Below are 14,089 nucleotides of genomic sequence, written 5' to 3'. Positions count from 1 at the left end.
AGACACAAAATGACCAGAAAAGACACAAAATGACCAAAAAAAGTAAACAAAATGACCAAAAAAGACACAAAATGACCAAAAAAAGATATAAAATGACCAAAAAGACACAAATTGACCACAAAATGACCAAAAAAGACACAAATTGACCACAGAATGATCAAAAAAGTCACAAAATGGCTAGAAAAGACACAAAATGACCAGAAAAGACACAAAATGACCAAAAAAAGATATAAAATGACCAAACAAAGACATGAAATTACCAAAAACATGAACACCTTAACACAGTCGAGACAGAGCTGACTTCCAAAATGATTTGGCGACCCCATGAAATCATCTCGCGACCCCAATTGGGGTCGGGACCCCAAAGTTGAGAATAGCTGGACTATAGTGTGTGAAGTCCTACTTTAGGTTAAAATTTATTTGAGAATCAGGCCATCCAGTTAAGATAAATGTTATGTTGTTGGTTGAAATCTAGATGAAGGATGTTTTATTTTATTTTAATTATTTTATTTATTTTATTTTTTTATTTTTATTATCAGGCTCGTTTTAATTTGAAAAGTAAAAACCGGAAGTGTTTGTAGCTGGCTCGTTTGAAACCACGTGACCAGTTTGAAGTGGGAGTGTAAAGATGGTTGCCGCTGTTGTCACCAAGTCAAATCTGGGTCGAATGACAAGTTTCTGGTGTTTACGTCCAATGTTTCATTTTAAAACCGTCCGTGAATTAACATGTTTGTTTGTTGCTGTTTGTGTTTTGATGAGCCAGTCGTTGGCGGAAGAACAGGAGTTTCTGGAGGAGTTTCTGAAGCGGGAGTACTCTCTGTCAAAGCCTTACCGGGGTGAGTTACCTTAGTTACTGTAACAGTTACTGTCGCTAACAGGCTTCACTCTGTTTAATGACGTCATATTAGCCAAACAGCTGGACCTGCTCTCACATCAGAAACTAGCATTTTGCTCAATGTAGCTAATTTTGTTGGACAGCTGACGCTAATGCTAAGTTAGCTTCATTGATAATCATTAACCCTCCTGTCGTCCTTCCGGGTCAAATTGACCCAATCTGTTTTGACTATTCCTTCTTTCCTCCCTCCTCCTGCCTTCCTCTCTTCTTTCCTCCTTCCTTCTTTCCTCCCTCCTCCTGCCTTCCTCTCTTCTTTCCTCCTTCCCTCCTCCTCTATCCTCCTTCCTTCTTTCCTTCCTCCTCTATCCTTTCTTTCTTTCCTTCCTTTCCTCCTTCTTCCCTTCTTTTCTTTCCTCCTTCAGCTATCTCCTTTACTTTCTCTCTTCTTTCCTTCCTCCTGATTTCCTCTCCTTTCCTTCCTTCCTTCTTTCATCCCTCCCGCCTCCATCCCTTCCTCTATCCTCCTTCCTTCTTCCCTTCCCTCGCCCCCCCTTTCCTTCCCTTCTTTCTTTCTTTCTTTCTTTCTTTCTTTCTTTCTTTCTTTCTTTCTTTCTTTCTTTCTTTCTTTCCTTCCTCCCTCCTTTTCTCCCTCCTTCCTTCTTTATTTTTTCCTTCCTTTCTTCTCCTCCTCCCCTTTCTTTCCTCCATCCTCCTTCCTTTCTCTCTCCTTTCCATTCTTTCTCCTTTTCCTCCTCTCTTCTTTCCTTCCTCCATCCTTCTTTCTTTCCTTCCTTCTTTCCTCCATCCTTTTTTACTTCCCTTTGCGTCCTTCCCTCTTCTTCCTTCCTTGACCCGAGGACAACAGGAGGGTTAACTAAGAGGTGCTTGTTCTTTGGGATCATGTGTTCACATCTGATCTAATAATAATAATAATAATCCGGGAAATGAGAGTTACTGGTGTCCCACATGGATCGTTGTTATAATGTTAGCTGTTAGCCTAAACTCCATTTAACCAGAGCTAAACACAGCAGAGGTATTGCTATGGTGACGGATCACTCCCCAACAATATTGTGATGTCAAAACAAAGGTCTGCGGTCGGACTTTAGGACATGGGTATTTTACAGGGAAGTACAATGAAATTAAATGAAGGGATTTTTTTATGCACACTGTTCATTGCACCTTATTTGTTTCATAGCACCAACATTTTTATATTGTATATTCATATTTATTCTGCACTGGATTTCTATTCTACTCCTTAATACATACTCCTTCTTTAGACACTTTATTTTTTATTGTATTTTTATATTTTATTGCTTGAAGTATGCCTAGGTTGTTCTTTTTATTCAATTGTGTTGTTATTGTCTCTGTGTGTAATGCTGCTGCTACACTGTAATTTCCCAGCTTGGGATAAATAAAGTCTATCTATCTATCTATCTATCTATCTATCTATTTATCTATCTAGAGACTAGTTGGAGGAGTCTCTGAAGTGGATTATTATATATCTCCTTTATTAAACCAGGTGAAAGTCTCGCTGATATTAAAACAAATCTCTTTTCCGACAGAGAGACCTGGCCAAGAAAGCAGCATAAAGAGACAAGTTACAACATTTAAATACAGTTATCATACACAATTAAATATAAATAAATACAATTACAGCCATCACAACAACAGTGAAGGAGCCTCAGTAAAGACTTATAAGGAGCATCACACCGACCAAGGGAAATTATTTCTTTATCCTTTAAAATTCACCGATTGTGATCAAGTCGGACAATTTCATTTCCTTTTGCAGATTGTTCCATGATAAAGGAGCGTAACTAAAAGCTTTCTGACCTAATTCAGTTCTCACTCTTGGCTCCAGCATCTGGACAATGATTTACGATCGCAGACCATGTTTAGTTTTGTTTCAACACATGTATGTACACAGATTTATAGATAAAAACTAACCAATGAGAGCCTGCAAACATACAGAGATGGCATTTCAGACTACAGTGATGTGTGTGATTTCCCAAACCAGTAATGAAACACAGAGCACAATGATAAACACAGTCCAGCTTCTTAAGGCTCTGAGTTATTATAAACAGTCGTTATATTTGAGGTGGTGCCAAGTTCTAAGTATCTAGGTGTATACCTGGATAATAAGTTGGACTGGTCCCTAAACACTGACGCTCTCTACAAAAAGGGGCGGAGCCGCCTCTTTTTCTTCTTGAAGCTCAGATCTCTGGACATGTGTAGTGCGATGCTGCAGATGTTTATCAGTCTGTGGTGGTAGTGTGTTGTTTTATGCTGCTGGTTCTGTGGTTGGAGCCAGGTTGGACACACACATTACACTGGTTATTATCAAGGATGTTTGAAGAAGAAGAAGAATAAATGAAAAAATGACCAAAATTACCGAAATAGACACAAATTGGCCAAAAATAGATGTAAAAATGACCAAAAAAGGACACAAAATTATGGAAATGGGCACAAATTGGACTGGTCTAAAGAGCTGGTTCTGTGGTTGGAGCCAGTTTGGACACACTGGAGGAGGTGGTGGAGAGATGACCTGTGAACATGTTGGAGGCCATCTCAAACTCAATCAAATCAAAACATCTCAGACTCAGCACCATGGGAGACAGACAGGGCTTTTAAAAAGGACTAAAAACTTTCCTTTTTTTTAGCAAAACCTTTGGTTCCTCCCGTCCAGATGGTTTTTTTAGCTTATGTATGTATGTATATATGATGTATAATTTTTTCTGTTTCTAGCTGTTTTATCCTTTTATAATTAGACTGTTATGCTTTTAATCTGTAGCACTTTCCTATAATGTGAAGTGCATTACAAATAAAATGTATTATTATTATTATTATTCTCTTGAAATACCCAAATCAACCGCTTCACAACACCGTTATGGACCAAAAAATCAGCAGTGGACGGCTCCTCTGTCTTCGTTTCAGGATGCAGAGATACAAAAGATCCTTCTCTCATTCTAACAGAGATGCTACCAGACTAACTGAATTTACCCTCGGGGATAAATAAAGTCATTTTGATTTGATTGATCATAAACATTCTCAGTAGGTGCACTACTCATCTGTGTGAGTCCAGAGGAGGAAGCACCTGTACAGCAAGCATCAGGGTTTGTTTGAGAGTTCGTTTTGCTGTTTTTAAATGTGTTCCTCATTTTTTTATTCTCTATTCAACGTGGAGAATAAGAGAAGTAGAAGAGCAAATGGAACAGATACCTGCTGCTTTTAGATGACTGTAAAGAGATGCTTATAATATATGCTGATTCTGGGCTAAAATCCCCATATTCCTGATTACTAAATAATAATAAGCTTTATTTGTATAGAACCTTTCAAACATGAATCATTTGACTGATTGATGTTCCTCTTTTGCAGGGCTGGGCTTCTCTAGTTCTTCTCAGTGGGATCTGATGGGCACTGCTGTGGTGACACCTGACCATGTGAGGCTGACCCCAGACCAGCAGAGCAGACAGGGGGCAGTGTGGAGTCGAATTGTAAGTTTACTGCAATACATCTAAAAATCCACCCACACTACACATCCCATCATTAGCAGCATCCCACACCTGAACCTCTCACATCCTGCCTGAAGTACACATCAACATGTCTGCTTCATGTTAGCATGTTAGCATTTTATGAATATCATACAGACTCTTATTGACACTAGGGCTGGGCGATATATCTATATGAAAGATGTATCGATATATTTTTAAATGTGATATGGAATTAGACCATATCGTATATATCGATGTCGTTCAACTTTGCGCTGTGATCCTTGCTCCAGGCAAGCTGCGGTTTTATTTAAGATTATTTTATTCATTTAAATGTGCACTTTATGGAGCTTTGATTTAAAAAAAAAAAAGTCTTGGGCTATTTTGTCCATTTTTGAATTCTTTTCATGTCTTTGTGAGTCATTTTGTGTCTTTTTTTGGTCATTTTGTGTCTTTTAGTGTCTTTTTTGTCATTTTGTGTCTTTTTTTGGTCATTTTGTGTCTTTTTTTAGTCCTTTAGTTCAACATAAAATGTGATTTTGAATTTTTTTCTTACTTTTAAAACACTATCATGCTCAATAAAGAATTTTAAATGTTGCAAATGTGCATTCATTTCAGAATACACTGAGACATTAAACTGCATCATTTTCAATTAAATTCTGGAAAAGCTGGTGTGTTCTAAAACTTTTGACCAGTAGTGTATATCGTATATCGATATTCAGCCTGAATATATCAGGATATGACTTTTGCTCCATATTGCCCAGCCCTAATTGACACTAGTTCACTAGTTCAGCCTGTTCCAGGTCTCAGGTGACATACTACACATAGCAAAGCATGGGAATAACCTGCCTTTCTACATTTCTGTTGCTCTGCAGCCTTTCTTTGTGCGGGATTGGGAGCTTAAGGTTCACTTTAAAATCCATGGCCAGGGGAAGAAGAATCTGAACGGGGATGGCATGGCCATCTGGTTAACCAGAGACCGCATGCAGAATGGTAGGTAGAAGCTGGGTCATTCCACATGTGTCATGTCTGATACAGTGACAAGAAACAAGTCCAGACTGATATTACAGCTCTTAAATGGTGCTTATGAGTCAGAGTTCACACCCTAATAAATTGGATTCTAGATTCAAGGACTGTGTAGCTAAGGGTATAACAGTCTTATGTACAGGGTTCGTACGGGGGCTTGAAATCCTTGAAAATGCTTGAATTTTTATGTTGAATTTCAAGGTTTGAAAAGTGCTTGGATTTTGGATTAAGTGCTTGTAAATGCTTGAAATTCTTGCTGTATTTCTCTTGCAATCTGACTATAGATTAGGGTTGTCACGATACTAAAATTTTCAACTTGATACCGATACTCAGGAAAATATTCGATACTCGATACCATTTCCGATACCACAAGGATAAAAACAAAGTTAAACAAAATTATTTTACAAGAAAAATGCAACATGTAAAAATGAACAGAACCACAGGTTAAATATTTATAATAAAAACAGTTGTGCAAAAATAAACTGCAACTATGATAACAAGCTTCAGGTCTGAGGTAGTGCAAAAAATAAATAAATACAATAAACAATAACAATTAGAACAATATTTTGAGGTTGTATAGGCAAGCATGATAAGTCGACTTTTCTCTGCTTCATTCTGGGACTTCAAGAGAGAAAATAACACTTTTCAGTCACCATCATTTATATAAATTAACTTATTAACTCTATGCTTGTATATACTGACACTGTGTCAATTCACGTAATATGGGAATACTACGTCCCTGATTTATTTATTTATTTATTTATTTACATTGTTTATAATCATTAACGTGACATCAGCCTTTAATTGCTAGCTGCGGCTAATGGCTAATAATAACACGGCTAACATTAATGCTACGATAACATGTATCGATACTTTTTTGAGTATCGATACTTTTGACAACCCTACTATAGATAACCGCATTTTCAATGGAAAAAAATAAAAATAAACTGAATAGACTATAGCCTGTCCGAAATGAAGACCGCTCCGCCTGTGTCTTCTTCTTTCTGAGATGTTTCTTGTTGCTCTACCCTGTATCTTCTTACTGAAGGGAGTTTTTCTAATTCCTAGTGGATGTGAGGGCTCCTGAAGTAGCCTATTTGTGGGTCTTTCCTCCTAGTTTGGGTCGTGTTTAGTTCCACCAGCTGCCAGTTGATCATTTTTGTGAGCTTACTTTTGCTCCTAGCCCCTAGATTCCCATACCAGTATGTTCTATGAGATTACTTTTAGTTGTTAAAAGTGTAATACCATTGCTGGTGGTATGGTAAAGTGAAATAACCCATTTTAGTATTGAAGTACTCATCTAAAACATGCCATTTTACAACTGTTGAAAGGTACTGGAAAAGCTTGAAAATGGACCTTGAAAGTCCTTTAATTTGACCACTGAAAAAGTGTACGAACCCTGTATGCAGTGTAAAGAAAGATGGACAATTGCTCAGTTTTGAAACGGTTAAAAGGACACATTTATTAGAAAAACAAGATTTCTATTGATGGTTTGCATGGTTTTTCCTCAGCATGTCATTGTCTGCTACAGTACCAAGTCTGGCTAGTCCATAGTGACAGCTTCCATTAATAAGGGGAGGAGATATGTTCTTATCAACATGCTCCTTTGATATAAATCCTTCTGTTACGAACCATTCTGTGCTGCCTGATGTACCTGTCTGTCTTCTCAGGTCCTGTGTTCGGCAACATGAATCAGTTTGTTGGACTTGGAATATTTGTGGACACTTACCCCAACGCTGACAAGAGCCATGACGTGAGTGACAGTTGGTGGCGTCTGTTCCATGCCATGTCATATTCTGTAATGTAAAGCCTTACATGGCACATCGTGCTAGTCATAAAGTCATATTTCTCTTTGTGCAACCCTCTCCAATGTGCAGAGGACAGAAACTGGATCTCAGGTAGCGTCAGAAACGGTTCTTTACTCCTTCAGCTGAGAATGTTCATCCATTATAGCAGGGGTGTCAAACTCAAATACACAGTGGGCCAAAATTTAAAACTTAGACAAAGTCGTGGGCCAACATTGATATTTATTGAAAAAATTGACCTCAACAAGTTCAAACGAAATGGAAATAAAAATCGTATGTCCCTTTATTTTATATGCGGCCTTCTTTAAATTTAAATTTAACCGTAATCTTTTTCCACAGGCTAAAAATAAATGTAAGAATAAAATAACAATAATGAACCAGATGACTAATAATAATATCCTTCAATGAATGTGCAGCCATTCAAGCCTTGGACTAGCAAGAAAAAGTGCATAAAGACAACTTTAATTGTTGCTCAGTTTGCTCCACACTGATCTACTGTGTTCAAGCCAAAACACCAGCAGAGCATTCTGGGATTTGTAGTATTATTTGTGCTGTATAATACCGGCGGGCCAGCTCTGGTTGTCATTTGGTATTTCCTCGCAGGCCAAATATAATTATACTGCAGGCCAAATTTGAGTTTGACACCTCTGCATTATATCTTCCTCACTTCACCTTCACATGTTGTCTCATCACATGAGTCTTTCAGTGCTACGACTGGAATAATAACAGTGTTTGTTTATTTCCCCTGTCTTCCTCAGAGGGCTTTCCCATATGTGTCCGTGATGCTGGGGAACGGGTCTCTGTCGTATGACCACGACTATGATGGGCGCCACACTGAGCTCGGAGGATGTACGGCCATGACGCGCAACGCAATCTACGACACGTTTCTCATGGTCAGATACTCCAAAAACAGACTCACGGTATGAAACCTTTAACTAACACGGGACTCGTTGAGTTCATGTACATTCCATTTGTCTGTATTTATATATTCATGTCTTAAAGCAAGAATTATTATTCTTACATTACAATGAGTGCCCCATACAGTGTTGTACAATGAAAAGAACCTAGGAAGATGATGATGATGATGATGATGGTAGGGCTGGGCGATATATCGATATAAAAGATACACTACTGGTCAAAAGTTTTAGAACACACCAACTTTTCCAGAATTTAATTGAAAATGATGCAGTTTAATGTCTCAGTGTACTCTGCAACATTTAAAATTCTTTATTGAGCATGATAGTGTTTTGAAAGTAAAAAAAAGATTCAAAATCACATTTTATGTTGGACTAAAGGACTAAAAAAAGACACAAAATGACCAAAAAAAGACACAAAATGACTTACAAATACATGAAAAGAATTCAAAATAGCCCAAGACTCCATAGAGTTAAGTTGTTAACCCATTTCTTGTTCCCTGAAAAAGGCCTACTTGTATAATTCTGAAATGTACATTATCTTTCAGTTTTGGTTAAGCTTACCTTTTTTTATTTACCTCTGGCAGTTCACCACTTACCTTTGGACCCTTTCAAGCTGTTCATTTGACTTGAACTGCTTGAATTTCAATAAAAAACTGGAAAAATTGGGTGTTCTAAAACTTTTGACCGGTAGTGTACATCGATATATTTTTAAGTGTGATATGGAATTAGACCATATCGGATATATCGATATAGTTCAAATTGTCCACTGTGATCCTTTATTTAAGATATTTTTTTATTTAAATGTGCACTTTATGGAGCTTTGATTCTTAAAAAAGGTACTCCTGTTGTTATACAGTATTTATGTTCACTTAAATTAACGGTTTCAATAAAACTACTTGTGACATGTCATATTTGGCTTTGACTGAAAATTTGCTCTCACTTTGCAATAAAAATATCGGGATATATATCGATATTCAACCTAAATATATCGGGATATGACTTTTGGTCCATATATTGCCCAGCCCTAGATGATGGTATGAATTTTGATGAATCTCTCTTTCCCAATGATGATTGTCTTGACTGTGTGTTCATGCTGTTTATTTGTTTTTTTTTGTTTTTTTCCCTGTGCGACTATGCATGTATGTCTGGGTGTGTTTATGTGTTTGTCTAAACTAGGTGTTTTGAATTGTACATATTTTTCTTTTTATATTTACATTTTTATAGAAAACATGTTGCACTTACTGGAGAGCACTTTGAATTTCGTTGTACATGTGACAATGACAAATAAAGACCTATTCTATTCTATGATTTCTCTAAAATAATGCAAATACAAGTAGTTTGTAAAGAGAACTTGTAGCATTAGTGTTGTTCATCAGTGACTGGTTCTGACCTTTGACCCTCCTCCAGCTCCTGGTGGATGTCGATGGTAAGCAGGAATGGAAAGACTGTGCTGACATCACAGGACTTCGGCTACCGACAGGCTACTTCCTCGGTGCCTCCTCTGCTACTGGAGACCTGTCAGGTATGCTACCTCACCTGAAGGCTTCTTGACCTCTGGTTTAGTACACTAGTACCCCTGTTTGACAAACGTTAACCTAGTTGTATTGCTGGGCTGGTGATGGACAGTTTGCAGTTGGTTCTATGTGAACTGTCTCAGAACCGGTTTGCTTTTCCCCGGGCTAGAGAGCCACGCCGTGATGTCACAACAACAGCAGACTGCATCGTGTCTTTACAAATGTTGCTTCTGGCTTTGCAAGCCTACACACAGCCTGGCACACAAACATGACTGATACAACACATTTCTGCTGCTCGTCTTGAATGCTATGGACAGTGATTACGTTCTCATTAACCCTTTGATGCACAACATGGGTCAAAAACGACCCGAATTCATTCCCCATGTTATTTCATGCTGCTGTGTGTTTCTGTGCTCTATCTTTTGATATCAATTATTTTATGATTGAATATAATATTGAAGTATTCTTTAAATATCTTGTTTTTGATAACAACAGATCATTATTTCCATTTTGCCTCTCATACTTTATGAAGAAAAAAGGTTTTGTATTATTACATAGCTAACTACTTGGCTAAGTAGCTTGCTAAGCTAACTACTTAGCCAAGAAGTTAGCTATGTAGCTAGCTTAGCAAGCTCCTTAACTAACAAGAAGTTAGCTATGTAGTTAGCTTAGCAAGCTACTTAGCCAAATACTTAGCCAAGAAGTTAGCTAAGTAGTTAGCTTAGCAAGCTACTTAGCTAAAAAATGGATATGGGTCATTTTTCACCCATGTTGTGCATTAGAAGAGTAGTGGCACAAAAAGGAATTTTATTAAAAAAAAATTATAAAGGAAAACATAAAATTAGGATGTATGATGATCAAAAACAAACTAATTGAGGAAAAGCTGGAATACTGAATCATGAAAATAATTTATTGCAAAGATATAGAACATAGAAACTCATACATATCGGGTCACTTTAGACCATGTTGTGCATCAAAGGGTTAACACTGAACGTAAGATGTTAATGTAAGACTTTAATGTAAATGATATCCTGCTAATGCTAGCCCGATATAAATTACATTGCTGTTAAACAAATCAAATAAAATGAATGCTTCACGTTTAGTTGGTCTTGTCAGATAACCCCGCCCGCAGCCCCTGACGTAAGTGGTAAGAGTTTGTGCCTCTCTGGAACCAGTTTTCCTGGCTGAGAGCTGGTTCTTTGTCAGTCTAAAAGCTAGGAACTGGTTCAAGATTAGGCACCGACTCTGAACCAGCTCTGGTCGAAAAGGGGTACTTTAATGATATCTTTTGGAAATTGGATGACAGTAACTTCAACCACAACAAATGAGCTAAAAAATGCTTGCTTCAAGTGTGCTTTACTGATGTTTTTCTAGATAACCATGACATTATCTCCATGAAGTTGTACCAGCTGACAGTAGAGCGGAGTCCTGAGGAGGAGGAAGAGGAAGAAGAGGAGGTCACCATCCCCAGAGTTGACAACATGGAACAGTTTGAAGGTAGAAGCTCCATGCCCCTCTTCACTCTAAAGTCTGATATTAGCTTCAATAAAACACTAGATTCAATATATCAACGTCTTGCATAACTTCCAGCTTCGTGACCAGGAGATGATGTTTTATTTGAGTACATTTCACAGCTCCCAGTGTAGCATTATTTGCATATACAGCAGTTTAAATCACACAAATATCCTGCTGTATATGTGTTTTGAGCTGAACTGCATCTACTTTTTGCGATCAGAGCTTTTTGCGTGCTTGTGGGGCTCCATGTTGTGAAGAATGGGCCCTTTTTATTTTTTCGCCCCTGCCCTTCTAACAGTTTGAGTCCGCCACTGTATGTCATAAATGATTGATGCTGTTCCACTTCAACAATCCGACTCCTGTCGTCCATGTCTCCGACCCTCTGAGACCCTTTGATTGATTGATTGATTGATTGATTGATTGATTGATTGATTGATTGATTGATTGATTGATTGATTGCTGATCTGGTGCCAAGCCGTAATGTTGATGTGAAGTAGTTTTAGGCTGCATGAACTGCGTATTGTTTTATTTTGAAAGGATACTGTATTTGCATGCATAAATTAATAATTCAGGCACAGGATTTTTTTCAGCTTCAAGCCCTGCAGAAAAAGGGATTTTACTTTGGCACTGTCACATCCTGAGAAAAACTTTGGTTTGATTTTCAAATAGCGAGGGGAGAAAGTCTGAAATAGTCGTATAAAGTTCAACTGAGTCCTGTTGATGCTCCTGGTCTGTTGGATAACGAATCTCTCATGCTTTTACTTTGTAGTGGAAGTCCAGGAGGAAGGGATGGGCGGAGTCCAGTTCTTCTTCACGGTCCTCTTCTCCGTCCTGGGCCTGGGCGTGCTGGCAGTGGTAGGGCTGGTTGTTTATGGCCGCTGGAAGGAAAACAGGCGCAAACGTTTCTATTGATCAGAGAACAACCGTTCCAGATATTGTTTTCTTAATCAACATATATCACAACAATGCAAAGACTCCCATAGCTTTACTGAACAATCCAATCAAATGAGCTGAATGAACAACATCATGGGTGCCACGCCCAGATCCAAGAGAAACTAAAAATGTGAAGAGATGAATGAATGGCTGAGCCGGCTGTGAAAAGAGAAAAAAGATAAAGCTGCTTTCATGGAATTTCTTCTGTTAAAATAAGCTCATCTCAACTGAAAGCACAGAGGGTCTGCACTAACCGATACACTAGGTGTAAAATATTTGTGTTTCTGGTCTCACTTCTTTACTGCCGGGAAGAGACGAACATTAACCTTAAATCAACTCCAAAATCATAGATGCTGTGTGTAGATAACTGACATGTTTTAGGATTTTATGGAACTACCGACGTGTGTGTAGTTCCCTCTTACTGCCACTGGGTGCTGCCAGCGAGCAGCTGTCATGTGAGGTGGAGAAGCTGTGAAGACCGATCAACCTGTGGATCATCGTAGACTTCGTCTTTCTGCACTGAAACAGTCACACTGGACTGAGCTGCCATGTATGTAACGAGCCAGGGGAACGTTTCTATCAGGTTAAATGGGTTTATGTTAGTCGTTTGTCAATGTTTGGTCAATGAAACATGGTATGTTCTACGTTAAAGGAAGCAGTGTTTGAAGTGCCCAGCTAGGACCAATAAAGACAAGCTCTTCTTTAGTCCTTCTCAGTCTGAGCTCCTCTTGTATTCTCTGTTTGACATCACAACTTATTACAGTGTTATACTGGTGGAAATGTTTATCCCAACTCTCCTTATCACCAAATATGGTCTATTCTGCCCTACAAAGACGAACTGCAGTAACTACATTTTTGGTCAAAATTGAGTTATAACTAAAAATGAACTCCTTGATGTTTGTTTTATCTTGTGACAAAGTTTTAGATTTCATTTTTTCTTTTTTTCAGAGAAATAATTATATAACCTGTAGGTAACCTGTGAGCGAGCAGCGTTATGTTGGAGCTGACAACCGCAAACATTAATTATTTATTTAGATTATTTAGTGAGATCCCTGCAATTGTGGTTTTGAAATAAAATTCCTCTTTGTCCGAGACCGAAAAAAAACCCAAAATTAACTCCTTGATGTCTGTTTTATCTTGTGACAAAGTTTTAGGTTTCAATGTTGCATATTTAGAGAAAACAAATATGTAAAAATTGCAGTAACTACAAAATTACACTGGCTCTGGAGTCCACGAAAGCACCGGAGCAAGACTTCTTCATAATGTTGCAACGTAGAAACGAAGCAGCATGGAGCCCTGCTGGCAGCTTTTTCACAAGTTTCCATGTCCAATTTAGTGCATCAACCCCTTTTCAGCAAAGGTAAAAAAACAACAACACCTCGACCAAGTGTAAGTTTTTGCAATTTTTATGTGAGTTTTTGTCAGTTTTTAGGTGGGTTCTGTAAAAAAAAAGTATGTGTTTTCGGTGTGTTTTGAGTGGGTTTTTATGTGTGTTTTTTGTAAAAGTGTTTTTTTTTTATGTGTTTTTGTTATTTTGTGTGTGTTTTTGTAATTTTGTGTGTGTTTATGTGTGTTTTTGTTATTTTGTGTGTGTTTTAAGTGTGTTTTTTGTAATTTTGTGTGTGTGTTTATGTATTTTAAGTTTGTTTTTTGTATTTTTGTGTGTTTTTGTAATTTTGTGTGTGTGTTTATGTGTTTTAGGTTTGTTTTTTGTATTTTTTTGTGTGTTTTATGTGTGTTTTTGTAATTTTGTGTGTGTATGTGTTTTTTGTATTTTTTTGTCTGTGTATGTGTGTTTTTGTTTTTTTGTGTTGAAAATGTTGATCCAGTAAGTCAAAATGAAATAATGATCAGGTCACATAGGTGAGGTTGTGCTGAAAACAATACCAACATGGCATGGTGAACACTTTGTAAGTGGTTTATACAGGCAGAATGAAAAGGAATCAAAAACCGACAAAATAGCCCCAAACTCCAAAGGGTTAAAATAGATCTACTTAGATAGAAGAAAACTACACATAAACCTCTTAATGTGCAAGTTCAGTAAATACATGAGGCTTCA

At 37.7% G+C, this 14,089-nt stretch overlaps 1 protein-coding gene across 2 annotated transcripts; it reads left to right on the top strand.

Moving 5' to 3' along the window:
- Nucleotides 1-593: 593 nt before the first annotated feature.
- Nucleotides 594-13,051, top strand: LOC131975474 (VIP36-like protein). 2 transcript variants are annotated; one of them, XM_059338179.1, is made up of 9 exons: nt 594-836; nt 4,208-4,326; nt 5,196-5,313; nt 7,017-7,099; nt 7,224-7,244; nt 7,910-8,071; nt 9,476-9,590; nt 10,957-11,079; nt 11,867-13,051. In XM_059338179.1, the coding sequence occupies exons 1-9, from the start codon at nt 629-631 to the stop codon at nt 12,007-12,009; spliced, it is 1,092 nt and encodes a 363-aa protein (XP_059194162.1). In that variant the 5' UTR covers nt 594-628; the 3' UTR covers nt 12,010-13,051. The 2 variants fall into 2 exon arrangements, with proteins under 2 accessions (XP_059194162.1, XP_059194163.1); XM_059338180.1 differs by lacking the exon at nt 7,224-7,244 and having other exon boundaries at nt 595-836; nt 11,867-13,050.
- The last annotated feature ends 1,038 nt before the right edge of the window (nt 13,052-14,089 follow it).

This window comes from Centropristis striata, chromosome 7, assembly GCF_030273125.1.
Source record: "Centropristis striata isolate RG_2023a ecotype Rhode Island chromosome 7, C.striata_1.0, whole genome shotgun sequence".
Classification (NCBI taxonomy): Eukaryota; Metazoa; Chordata; class Actinopteri; order Perciformes; family Serranidae; genus Centropristis; species Centropristis striata.
The sequence above is the reverse complement of the archived record's forward strand: the minus strand, read 5'-3'. Positions and strand labels throughout refer to the sequence as shown.

Bases quoted from the DNA above. Each gene is read 5' to 3' on its own strand.
- LOC131975474 (XM_059338179.1), top strand. From the start codon at position 629: ATGGTTGCCGCTGTTGTCACCAAGTCAAATCTGGGTCGAATGACAAGT. The intron at 837-4,207 runs GTGAGTTACCTT...CCTCTTTTGCAG, and splicing joins TCTGTCAAAGCCTTACCGGG to GGCTGGGCTTCTCTAGTTCT. The intron at 9,591-10,956 runs GTATGCTACCTC...ATGTTTTTCTAG, and splicing joins TGCTACTGGAGACCTGTCAG to ATAACCATGACATTATCTCC.